The sequence below is a fragment of the Leguminivora glycinivorella genome, chromosome 2 (genome assembly GCF_023078275.1).
Source record: "Leguminivora glycinivorella isolate SPB_JAAS2020 chromosome 2, LegGlyc_1.1, whole genome shotgun sequence".
NCBI classification, from domain to species: domain Eukaryota; kingdom Metazoa; phylum Arthropoda; class Insecta; order Lepidoptera; family Tortricidae; genus Leguminivora; species Leguminivora glycinivorella.
The window spans coordinates 24,947,724-24,961,795 of record NC_062972.1 but is presented as its reverse complement, the minus strand read 5'-3'; the positions used below and the strand labels follow the sequence as shown (position 1 = coordinate 24,961,795).

The following is a 14,072-nucleotide window of genomic DNA, read 5'->3' as shown; positions in this document are numbered from 1 at the left end:
ATATATGTGAGTGTATTTAGTAAAACGTCCCACTTTGTTGGTTACCATTAAGGCGAGATTTACTTGTGTCTTTATATGACTAAACTGACAAAGCGGCTTTATAGCAATCGACATAGTGGGACGGTTTCCCGTGCACACTCACATATGTGTAAAGTCTCATTTGGCACTGTAGTATAAAATGTCGATTAATTGTAATTGCCCCTCAATCGAAATTGTCCCGGTGCACCTTATTTTAGTCAAAATAGCTGATACCTGAAATTCTGACAATTATACAATGATTCTGTAAAAGCGTTCTAATTTTTTTTTTATACTACGTCGGTGGCAAACAAGTATACGGTCCGCCTGATGTAAAGCGGTCACCGTGACCTATGGACGCCTGCAACTCAAACAGTGTCACATGCGCGTTGCCACCCCATTAGAAACTTGTACATTCCCTTCTGCTGTGTTAAGTACACAGCAAAAAGGAGTTTACAAGTTCCAAGGAGGGTTCGGGTTGCCGACGACTCAAAGGACAATAAACGGAACAAGTTAGTTCCGTAAGTCCTCCCGTCATCAGCACACCGCACCCTCGTTGAGCTCTGGCAACCTTACTCACCGGCAGGAACACAACACTATGAGTAGGGTCTAGTGCTATTTGGCTGCGGTCTTCTGTAAGGCGGAGGTACTTCCCCAGTTGGGCTCTGCTCTAGATTCGAGCGAGACGATATCCGCTGTGCTGTGCCCTACCACACAAAGCGGAATATCATTCGCTATGCCCTACCTCCTACTAAATAATAGTTTTTTTTTCAAGAAAAAATATATTATTGATGCTTTGGATGCCGGTTATCAGGTGGACGCCGTGTATACCGATTTTTCGAAATGCTTTGATAAAATAGATCATTCTATTTTACTTCAGAAGCTTTCCAAGATCGGTATACACGGTGACCTCTTCAGATGGTTAAAATCATATATAAGTAATAGAAGCCAGGCGGTCGCACTTAAGGGCTATAGGTCGATATTTCTACCCATCCCTTCAGGTGTTCCTCAGGGCTCGCATCTGGGGCCATTTTTATTTGTCTTATATGTTAACGATATGGGTACTGTCTTTCAATCTTCATCCCACATACTTTACGCAGATGATACAAAAATTTATAGAACGATTAAAAATCTGGATGATTGTGTTGCATTACAATCTGATTTGTCACGGTTTGCAGAGTACTGCCGGCAAAATAACTTAATTCTATATGCTGATAAATGCTACACTATCACGTTTACCCGTAAACATAACCCAATTACTTTTGATTATAAATTGAGTGGTAGCAGTGTCTCGCGTGTTTCGTCGATTCGCGATTTAGGAATTACTCTGGACGCTAAACTTTCCTTTAATGAACATTTAGATAATATCGTGGCTAAAGCATATAAAAAATTAGGAATGATTTTGCGTTTTAGTAAACCATTCAATGGTACATTTGCGTTAAAAGTTTTGTATTATAGCTTCGTCCGAAGTATATTAGAATTTGGCAGTGTTGTTTGGTCTCCACACTATGGTATTCAATAAGTCTCGGCTTGAAAGGATTCAATCCAATGCGCTTGCTCGCGTCAGCCGAAGCGTGCACGTTGGAGTCGGTCCAGGCAAGCTTGCCGCCGTAGAGCGTGGAGTCTTTGTTGGGGTTCAGCACGCGCGTGCCATATGCCTGTGCCGCTAGTCGTCCGCCGTCATTGTTGATGAGGGTATGCTCATAGGCGCCGGTGCCCTATACAATAAAACATTATAGGTCAAAAATGGACTAGAAGACTTCTTCTTCTTCAGTCGTTCCTTCAATGCTGAGGATCGTGACATTATGTCATTCTGTTGAAGACTAGGTCCCTCCATAGGCATCAAGGGCACTTATAGCAATGTTAAATCGTGTACGTAGGTGCCGCATGGTTTTTTTCTATGTATGAGTAATATAAGAAAGAGATCGGTGAATATCAATGGAGTAGACCTGTTGAAGTATTTTACAGGCAACGCTAATTGCTAAGCTTCGTGCTAATTCAATGTTATGTGTAAGTCTTATAGGACATAGAGTCAGGGGCAAGCTATGATAGCACTGCAAACTTTAGACAATTTCCAGCTAACTTTAGACAATTACCAGCCTATCATGCAAACTTTAGACAATTTCCAGCCTTAATATTCATGTAACGGTACTTGAGTGCAAATCTTAGTGTGGCATTTTCAAGACATAAATTGCAGATTTACTAAGGTGAAATTAAGACAGATAAGTAGGTACGTAATTTTAGTAAATTATGTGTTATGTGATGTACTCACGTATAGTCCTCCCTTGGCCGTGTCTCCAAGTGTCCCGATGAGTTTCCCATTGTCCCCGACGGGAATAGAACCTGTGACCTCACGCTTGGGTCTCCTGTCCCTCTGCTTCCTTAGTTGATCCAGTCTGTATTGATACTCGCTGAAATAATAAAATTATTACTTGTTTAATATTTCCGCTAATTTTAGAACCACGTAGGTCGGTACTAACGATGTTTTGGCACGAGTTGTGGTTGTATTGACAACGAAGTCATAAAATCATAAAGTTGCGTGAATCTCGCGATCTAAACGCGTAAGAACCACGAATTTTGAGCCGTTTACAACGTTTTGGTCACGTGATACGGGTTGCGAATGCGACAGTTACTGTGTTTGGTGTGGTTTATCTATGTCATTAGAATTGTTGGGTTTGATTTAAGAAAATTTAATAATAATAAAAGTTAGTTTGCTATGTTAGGTATACTATGGTAGATACGTATGTACTATAAAGGATTTGTTTAAAAATCAGGAAAAAGCAGATTTGTACTGAAGCTATATCCATCGCCCAACAGTAACCCAATATTCGAAGCCTCCGGGCGCTTGCTAATGGATTTTGTTTGCTTTATTTTGTTTATTTGTTAAGTAAAAATAAAATACGAGCTGAATTTAAAATAATGCTTTTGATGATATAGTTTATTTGCGATAGACGAAACTAACGAAATGGAGAGACATTTTAAAAGGACATTGGGACTTAGTAGGACGTAGATTCAAATGGTCATTAAATTGGTGAAACATAGAGCCAGGTTTGTAGCATACAATCGAGTAGAGGGATCGCCTGATAGTAAGAGATAAGAAGAAAGGTTGTATGTAAGCCCACATTTAAGATAGGTGTACGCTTTTCTCTCGATTCATAGAACTCACCTGTTGTCGACGAACGAAAGCTCTTCGCCGTCGTACCACTCCTGTGCGCATACGCACACCAGCAGGGCAGCAAAGATACACAGCAGCTTCATGTTTACTGCAATTAAAGAAATTTATACATATAGACCGTCAACCAAATCTTGTCACTAGAAAAAGGCGGCAAATTTGAAAAATCGCGGGCTAGCAACACTAGTTTTGAAAATCGGTGGAAGTTCGCATGTCATTTGTATTTTATCTGTGGAAATCTCCGTCCTACCAAAAAGAGAAATAACTAGCACATATCCGTCCCTTTTTAATACATTATCTAATTCGTAAGGAAGGAGCGAGCCCCTTGAAAAAAAAATATCTGTGGCTGTTCGACGTACATTGCTGGTTTTTGTTCGTTTCATAGGGATACCATACTTTAGTTTGACGTACATTGCTACTGCCAAAATTTGGTTGACAGCTAGAGGCTATAAGTATTAGTGATGTTATCTGGGTAAAGGGACCTTAATGTCGATGGCGTTTACGTCCCGCGGCGTCGTATTTGTATGCACGAACATCGCTCATAACAGCGTAGGTGCCATCGACAATAAGGACCCTTTACCCATATAGTGTCACAATTTATTTCTCGTTTGGCATATATTATGCATTGAACTTATGGATCTTCTAAAGGCATGAAGTATTCTGTATTCTGGCGCGTATAAACTGGTTATAGTGCCGCTTAGTAACCCGAATAAGTGTGAAAGTATGGTACAGAGTGGTAGAAAGCACGAAACTTGGCATGCATAAAAATATAACACACACTGAGAGAAATTTGCATTGTGAATTTAACAAGTTCGACTTGAAATTTGCATTGTGAATTTAACAAGTTCGACTTGTTACGGGCTTATCCGTTTGTAACAAAAGTATTTTAGTAAGTAAACGGAATACGAGTAAAACTCAAAATTGATGATTACAAGTCGAAGTTCGAACAACAAGGTCAAACTTGTTAAAAGATTTTTGATTGAATCAGCCAAACATATGTATAAAAAGATATGTGTCATGTTGCTTTTATAAAATCGACTTGTTAATTAAAATATATTTTTGATTCAAATGACGAGTACTTACACTTAACAAAATCTAACTTGTTTGAACCAAAGAGCACGTAGGCGCTACTTTAACCAAAAAACTTGTTGAACGAACATTAAAACTAGTTGTTTTTTCTCTCAGTGCACCTCGACGTATTTCTGCTTCTATCTTTTCTTATAAACCTAAAAGCTATATACAATGCGAAGTTTCATGCTTTCTGCCACATCGGACTGTAGCTTCAGTTCAGGGGCCGCACATATACAAGACAGAAAAGTTCTGTAAATTCTTAATTCGGTTCAAAGGATCGTAAGGTAAGTTAGGCTATATCTCTTGATGCTACTCCAAAAAAAACGGCAGAGGCAGTCTAGTCAAAAGTTCACTGCATTGAATAATTTGACGACCGGTCTGGCATAGTTGGTACTTGGTAGTGACTCTGCCTGCTAAGCCGCGGTCTCGGGTTCGAATCCCCGTAAGAGCATTTGTGTGACGAACACAGATATTCGTTCCTGAGTCATGGATATTTTCTATGTATATAAGTAGGTATGTACTTGTACATATTTCTCTATATAAGTATGTATATCGTCGCTTAGCACCCATGGTACAAGCTTTGCTTAGTTTGGGGCTAGGTTGATTTGTGTAAGATGTCCCTCAATATATATATATTTTTTAAATTAAATTTATATCCAATGGGTTTTGGTAATACCCAATTTGATCAGGAGATTCAGTCGATAAAAATAAACAGAATTCAATTAAAACTTACCAAATTTGATATAACTTCGGTGTTACTTCGAAGAGCACAATTAGATTTATGATACCAGAGTCTGAAATACGTACCTATTTATACCAACTCCCGATGCCTAGGGGAATCCTCTTGCATTCATCTTAATATGCGTGTAAAATATAATATAGGTATTTAAATGAACATGACCTGTTAAAGTACTTCCCCTCTACGAATGAACTTCAGTGATAAGAAGTAATCCCGCCGCGTGGTGTGTTATCACTAAAGACGTTTCGCTTTGTGTGTTTATTACATGTTATTTATACATATGTTAATCATAGGTAAACATTGTTTTTTTGCTTTAGAGAATTTCGACTGGGGACAATTTCAAGTAATCCAACAATTTTCAATATATGTGAGTGTATTTAGTAAAACGTCCCACTTTGTTGGTTACCATTAAGGCGAGATTTACTTGTGTCTTTATATGACTAAACTGACAAAGCGGCTTTATAGCAATCGACATAGTGGGACGTTTTCCCGTGCACACTCACATATGTGTAAAGTCTCATTTGGCACTGTAGTATAAAATGTCGATTAATTGTAATTGCCCCTCAATCGAAATTGCCCCGGTGCACCTTATTTTAGTCAAAATAGCTGATACCTGAAATTCTGACAATTATACAATGATTCTGTAAAAGCGTTCTAATTTTTTTTTTTTTATACTACGTCGGTGGCAAACAAGTATACGGCCCGCCTGATGTAAAGCGGTCACCGTAACCTATGGACGCCTGCAACTCAAACAGTGTCACATGCGCGTTGCCACCCCATTAGAAACTTGTACATTCCCTTCTGCTGTGTTAAGTACACAGCAAAAAGGAGTGTACAAGTTCCAAGGAGGGTTCGGGTTGCCGACGACTCAAAGGACAATAAACGGAACAAGTTAGTTCCGTAAGTCCTCCCGTCATCAGCACACCGCACCCTCGTTGAGCTCTGGCAACCTTACTCACCGGCAGGAACACAACACTATGAGTAGGGTCTAGTGCTATTTGGCTGCGGTCTTCTGTAAGGCGGAGGTACTTCCCCAGTTGGGCTCTGCTCTAGATTCGAGCGAGACGATATCCGCTGTGCTGTGCCCTACCACACAAAGCGGAATATCATTCGCTATGCCCTACCTCCTACTAAATAATAGTTTTTTTTCAAGAAAAAATGATTTTATGGATGTTTCGTTTAGGTACAGTCAGCCAAAAAAGTGGTTTAATGTCGAAACCTGTATTTAACATAGAGTCGAAAAGTGGTAAACCACTTTCTTGGCTCACCACTTTCTTTAAGAAATATACCTACGTACCTGCCTTACCGCGCTCATCACATCTTGCTTGTCTCAAATTATAACCTTCACCATCCACCAAATTCAATCTCGTATATTAAATGCTAATCGATAGGCAGTTCAGTGTAAACGCACACTAGCTGAGAATATACATTATCTACTTATGACCTCTATGACCTACCTGTATTTCGTGAGATCATTAACATCTTTCACGCTTCGAGCTGGTTTGCAAAGTTACATTTTATGCCTAACTAATCGCTACGCCGTTGACGTAAGAAGGACTACAAGAAGTATACACGTTAAACTTTCGTGAGACATAGGTATTCAAATAATTAATTAATCTACGGTTGTACTCACGTTATTATATCGCTATTGCTGCGACATGTTTCGGGCCAATTCGGAGGCCCCTCTTCAGGCATATATAGGAGTTCACGCGGCGGCTAAACTCCATGGACACGGAGTCCAGCAATAGCGACATAGATTAGATTCATTAATTATTTGACTAACAAGTATCTAAAAAAATAACATGCTTAAGCGTCATGGTATCATCCGATTGATCCGATAGACATGATCTAGGAAAGAAGAACATAATTGTTATGCCGCAGTAACTACATATAACAATTACCTAGTTATTTATTAACAATTCATATTCAATTATTTAACAATAGCTAAAACCGCCGCATATTTACGCCAACCGTCCAACTCCTTTCTTCCGTTGGGTGTACTAGTAGAAGTCGACTATGGAATGTGGGTTCCATTGTGGTGTGTTGTGGGCGATGGGCTAGAGCAATCTGTCACTGCAATATTACGATTTCGTTTTTTTAACCCTATTAATTGCTAAGAGTACCAACTGCAAATTGAGCAGTTTCATTACATATGTTCTGCCTACTCCTTGGAGATACAGACGTAACATGAGTATATAATGTACCTAAGTATGTTTTCAATGGAGACTTTTAGCTTTATTTGTGTACAGCAGCTAAAATTGTGGTTTGCGTTAAAAAGTAAGCCGGCTGAATTGAAAAAACTTCCTCAGCAATTAAGGTAATAAATTTAATGAAAATTGTGTATGTTCTGCTATAAATGGCTAACAAACTTCGCAGAGTCCGATTTATGGCTGTAGTGCTATTAGCAGACGTCGGAAAGTCACAGTTTAGAACGCCCTGCAGTAGTTTAACCATATTAAATAGGTACTTTACTCGTATATTATTATTATGTATTGCACACCTCATATAGAACGAAACTGACACAACTCAATAGAGATTTGTTTGGTCACTTTAGGGTAAAAATAAAAAAAATCTAGGAGAGCAATGCGGCGCACCACAGAACTTTATAAAATACGAAATTATTTTGAACGAGCATGTCAACTCTCGATGTGGTATCAAAGAACCGAGGTTGAAGTGTACCTAAGTACGTTAGGTGCAGGTGGTCCAGTGTTTGGCCTGGACTTGCTTGTAGGTGCCTTATAAGGTGTAGTGTAGTGGATATTAACTAGCGGAGCTGCGTTCTTACATTCAACTTCATACACCTGGCTAAGAGGACAAGAGTAGAAACTCAAAACCTAATTTGGGGTCATACTACTCATACTATAATGGCCAACTACAGTGAAAGCGTGGCCATATGTGAACTGTTGTAAGCGGAAAACTGGTCGCGTATAATAGCCGGCGTAGCTTTATTTGACGTTCATATGCGCATTGTAATATGCCTACTTGAAAAATAAATATTTCATTTTCATTATTTCATTTTCATTTTCATCAAAATGAGACGCTACAGGAGCGAAAATGCTGAAATGGAAAGAAACCCCCCTTTCAATTTGGGAATTTTTATGAAATATACTAGTGTTATTAATTAACTAGATTTATCTAAAAAAAATGTTCATTCAGAATGACTCAGTTAAAAGATATTGCGAAAAAATCTTTCAAATCGAATTCCGCTCTCGACCGTTTCCTCCTTCAAAACTTAATCAATCGTAACGAAATTTGACAATCAGAATATTTAACAATGAAATAATGTGTTTGGTTTTTTTGGCCAATTGTTACCAATTTTGAATGCCACACCTCCACATCTGATGTGTTGAAAAAATCATTGGTCTATCTTCAAAAACCAAGGAGGATATAGTCGATAGCGTTTATATGGAGAATTGGAGTAAGAACTAAATATTAATGCACCATGTTACTTTCTGGACTGGGTACGTAGCCGAATGGCACATACGCTCCCGAAACGAAACGCTCGTAGATATCTATCTCCATCGCTCTTGCGTATTAGCGAGACAGAGCCAGACTACCTTTCTGCAGCGTTTCGATTTCGTTTCGCGTCGCAGAAATGCCATTCGGCTAGGCACCTGTAACCCGCTGCGGCGTTGCAATACTGCCTTACCCATACTGCGTAACTTCACCGCGCAGATGTTAAACTGAGCTTATATCCGGATAATCCGCTAAGTCCGAATGGACGCTGCGCTGCATGTATAAGTATAAGCGAAGTCTCGAGGTCCACTTTATGCCCCTTATGCGAAAATTTCGTCAGAATATGCAAGTATGCGTTATTTTATGAAATAAATTTACTTTGACTCATGGAAAATTAAACCAGTGATGAACTAAAATTCTAATTTATTTTAAAGTTTTTATATCACCGAACGTCAAAGCATTGATATCCGTCAACCCTTCTACCGCAAATCGAGGTGAAAAGTGGTACTATATTAAGGTGGCTCGCTTTCCATACAAAAAACATCTACCATTTATTTAGTCACCGCACACTACAACTAAATAAAAATATGCGCATACATCTACTATACATTATCCGTCGTCGCGGTAGTGAATGAAATACATTGTTTCATACAGAAATCATGGACAAATCCATGTGAATTTTTTATTAATTTTACGTAAATATGCGTGCCAAATTTTATGTACAGACACAGAGCCGTCATATTTCGCGCATTTTTAGTTGACATTGTCATCAGTGACATTTGGCTCTTGACAAGTAATTATTTAAAGATATTGGTTTAGTTAACTCAAGCAGACTCAGAAATAATGACGCATTTTGTCAACAAAGATACATATCGTGTATTTCGACACTGCTAATGTAAATCGTAATGGCGTCTCGGTCAAACGACCGACAATGATGCAGAAGATCGTGGGTTCGAGTCCGAAGATTTTTTTAATCATTTGAACTTTTATGGATTTATTAAGTATTTTTTATTTTTTTAATGGAATATTTGACTATTACTATATTGCTTTCCTATTTTTTATTTTCATACAAAAATACAATACAATCCTTTATTATGCCTCTGTTGATAAAATAAAATATTACACGTCTGGTATAATACATTATACATAGGTCATAGTGTGGGCATAGTATTAGTAAAGTATTGCATTTACTGAGCTGGTTGACCTATGTTATTGTTGTGTGAATGTTTTTCTTCAACAACTAAATGGTTATATACAAGAATATGGGTACCTTTTGCACATTGTAATTTTTCCTCAGTCACCCGTTGACCACGAACGCTGTAAAGTGTTTGAAACATTGGGATGAATTTTAAACTCATTAACTCATTATACGCGATTTAATCCGTTTTCATAATTTGTATTTCATGAGTAACTATCGCGGTAACTGAAGACAATATTAACTAAATGGTTACAAATAATAATTATCATCAATATAATCTGGTCCAGGCAGGCAATTATGGTCGCGCGATAAATGATAAAACATCTGGCCGTCCCTATAATCGCACTTACTAATAGTGCGACAGGGACGGCCTGATATTTTATCGTCTATCGCGCGACCATGCTACCCGGGCTGTACTAGCTTTTGCCCGCGGCTTCGCTTGCGTTAGAAAGAGACAAAAGTAGCATATGTCACTCTCCATCCCTTCAACTATCTCCACTTGAAAAACATGTCAATCCGTCGCTCCGTTTGGCCGTGAAAGACGGACAAACAAACAAACACACATTATCTTTGGTGAAACAACGAATTCTTCCACTTCAGATTATAGAGTAACCAGCTTTTCCCATTTATAATAAACTAGCTTTTGACCGCGGCTTCGCTCGCGTAAGAAAGAGACAAAAAGTAGCCTTTGTCACTCTCCATCCCTTCAACTAAATCCCCTTAAATAATCACGTCAATTCGTCGCTCCGGTTTTGCCGTGAAAGACGGACAAACAAACAGACACACACCCTTTCCCATTTGTAATATTAGTATGGATTTGACATTATTATTTATATTTAAATAATTATATATGTATAGCCCAATTTCGTCGGTAACAGCGTGTTATGTAATGGCGTCGTTGGTGAACAGTCGGCTGTCACGCCGTGAAGGTGCGTTCGATTCCCAGGATTCTATAAACTTTTTGTATTTTTTTGGATATAAATTTCGTATTTTTTATTGACCGAGCAAGAATGGAGAGCCGAAGGTATCAATTTTATCTTAGAGAACATATTGATTTTTTTATTGTCATTTTGATTTTCTATTTATTAAGTTCAGATATAAAACACAACTTTTAATACCCTCGCTAAATATAATATTTTATCGAAATTACTCCTTAGATAAAAAAAGTCCACTTGAGTTTTTAAAGCATTACGTTACTCAGTTAACTATTGCATTTTCATTTACTAATTTAAGATTTCAAAAGCGATTTGAATACCCTTGCTCCATCGAAAATAAACAGAAAAAAAAAAATCATTCGAATCGTAGTTTAGAAACTAAAATTTATCTATACTTTTTTGGAATTTTTTAAAATATCAGATTAGGATAATTATGTTAGAAATTCTGAGTTCGACGAACCCAAAAATTATTACCATGTAAGAGAATAGGTTTTTAATCTTTTTTGTGGAAAACGCTCAGTAACTACTGTACGAGTACATATACATTTATGTATAATAATAAAACAAAAAATAGTGTCTCATAGTGTTGTGTTCCTGCCGGTGAGTAAGGCTGCCAGAGCTCAACGAGGGTGTGGGGTGCTGACGACGGGAGGACTTACGGAACTAATTTGTTCCGTCTATTGTCCTTTGAGTCGTCGGCAACCCAAACCCTCCTTTGAACTTGTACACTCCTTTTTGCTGTGCACACGCAGCAAAGGTGAGTGTACAAGTTTCTAATGGGGCGGCAACGCGCATGCAACACTCTTTGAGTTGCAGGCGTCCATAGGTTACGGTGACCGCTTTCCATCAGGCGGACCGTATGCTTGTTTGCCACCGACGTAGTATTAAAAAAAAAAAAGAGAAAAAGTCCTGGATTCGAACCCAGTACTTCCATGCAAATCATGTGATGGCACGTATTTACCGCAAGGCTATTTAAACAAGCTGTCGCCGCGTGAAATTATCGACTAGAAGGAATACAAAAACACTGTTTGTATGTGTGAGTGGTACTTAAAAATAGTGTAAAATAGTAAATTTATCTACATTAAGGGGATTAACGTTACAATGAGAAGTTGAATGTTTGTTGTAATAAGTCAATTTTAATATTAAATGTTCGCGAAGCATAATTGAAAATATATAAATGCCTGTACGACTCCACAAAAAAAATAAGACTGGTAATTTGCAGATTAACGCCATCTAACGCAGCCTGAGCTTCGGGTAACCTAAGCGAGCCACCTTAAATTTCAGTCAAAGAGGATCGAGTATTATAGAGTTACTGTCAAAGTAAAATGTGTAATCACAGTGCATAAGACTGCCATCTCTCGACACAAGCTTAAAACTTTTGAACTTCAGTTTTGACAATTTGGCCCACATTGTTAGCATGATATGTGTAAAAATGTCCAATATTAATATTAGCGACATCTAGCCGAGCGTTCCCCAAAGGTGTAACGTCACCGTACCTTTTTCTCTAGGGCTTTGAGGTACGTTTTTCTTAGACTTTATCCGTCTATACGGAGTTACATATGTCTTTGATTTCAGTTTAATTTTGTAGAACTTCACCAATATCTAGTCTAGGTATAATGAGACCGTTGCCTTGGTAACTGCTCTCACGGGTAGATTTAGAAGATACTTGGTTGAATTTAATAAAATTTAAGATATGAGTACCAGTGCTGCCGAGTAGTCTGGCAAAAAAAAGTACAAAATAATAGGGGCGCCACCGTCTATGTAAACCGCTAAGGCAAGTATTTGGCTAAGTATCCAGAGGCCATTTTGACACTTTTCTAAGAGAACAAGCCTCGTAGCCATATTCGTAGCCGAATGGCATTTCTGCGACGCAAAACGCCACCGAAACGACGCAGAAAGGTAGTCTGTCTCTGTCGGGCCTATACGCAAGAGCGATAGAGATAGATAGCTACGAAAGATATAATATTTCGTGAGCGTTTCGTGAGCATTTGTGCATTCGGCTAAGCGCACATCTAAGTGTTACTCTAATATAAAAAAATGCTTTTTGCCAAGCTGTGGTACTGGTAGTTTACCTTATATGTGTGTGGTGATAAGATATATTCTACTAGCTTTTTCCCGCGGCTTCGCCCGCGTTAGAAAGAGACAAAAAGTAGCCTATGTAACTCTCCATCCCTTCAACTATATCCACTTACAAAATCACGTCAATTCGTCGCTCCGTTTTGCCGTGAAAGACGGACAAACAAACAGACACACACACTTTTCCATTTATAATATTAGTATGGATTCTAAACTCTCAAGGTTTGCATGATCAAAGGTATATTCCCAAACCAATACCTTAAGCGAACTCCGAGCCAGGCGCACTAATAAATTAGACTTGGTCCAAATCTAAATTTAGGGCTGACATGCAATCTTAATTACTATGGCCGATGTGGCCCGAATTTACAACCCCTGACTTCGATATATAGCAACTTAATCAATCTGCAACCGTATACGTAAACATTTAGGTTGAAACTTGTTTGTTTGAGTGTGTTTCCAAGTATTGAGAGTAGAGATGCAACTTGTGTTTGTTTGGCCGGATACCGGATATTCGGCTGAACGCCAACAGGATATCCGGTAGGTATCGAGCCGCCGAATATCCTAGATTTAAAATACCTAAATATAGTAAATGCGATGGCGCGCGGAAGTTTTTTGCTGTGTGCAGGTTGAACGTGTTTCTAATTGTGGGCGTTATAGGCAATTTTTGACAGAAAATTAACTTCAGTCACATTTATTTTTAAATTTTAAAACTATTACTATTGATTATTTTATCATTTAGATATTTATGTCGCTCATTAGTTGTCAAAGCGGACCCCAGGCGCCCATGAGCCGTGGCAAATGCCGGGATAACGCAAGGAGGATGAGATAATTATGTCGCTCAAGACATTACGATTACGATTTATTATTACCAAAAATCGAACAGTTGGGCGTCATTTGTATGATGTTTTTGGAATAAAGAACCTTATTTTGTTCGAATGACGCCCGAATTATTACACATTTATTATCCGGATTCCGGTGAGATACCATACAACTATCCGGTATCCGGCCGGATAGTGACCGGATATCCGTCACATCTCTAATTGAGAGTTCGGTTCCAGTGTGGGGGTAAGCGGAAAATGCAGAAACGCCAAACATTTTAAGCCTAGCTTTGCATGTTCCCGGGATCCGATTGATGCGGTTTTGGCTTCTATTCTTAGTTTGTAATAGCGTTTTCATATTTGTAACTGGAATGTACGGATGAACAGGTTCCCTGTATGTGATGATTTCACGTAGTATTTGGTGAAATAGATTGAAAGGTCCGTTAGATGAATAGGTGTATTGAAACTAAATTCATAGATATACAGCATCTTAAAATCCATCTAACCTCTCTTTTTAACCCCCGACGCAAAAACGACAGGGTGTTATAAGTTTGACGTGTCTGTCTGTCTGTCTGTTTGTCTGTCTGTGTCT

The 14,072-nt window shown here is 38.5% G+C and overlaps 1 protein-coding gene across 1 annotated transcript; it reads right to left on the bottom strand.

Annotated features, from left to right (window-relative positions):
- Positions 1-1,436: 1,436 nt before the first annotated feature.
- Positions 1,437-5,088, bottom strand: LOC125239000. Its single transcript, XM_048146497.1, has 4 exons — positions 4,992-5,088; positions 3,182-3,278; positions 2,288-2,426; positions 1,437-1,733 (listed from the first exon to the last, which is right to left on the bottom strand). Exons 2-4 carry the CDS (start codon positions 3,271-3,273, stop codon positions 1,437-1,439), a joined length of 528 nt encoding a protein of 175 aa, XP_048002454.1. The 5' UTR covers positions 3,274-3,278; positions 4,992-5,088.
- Positions 5,089-14,072: the final 8,984 nt, after the last annotated feature.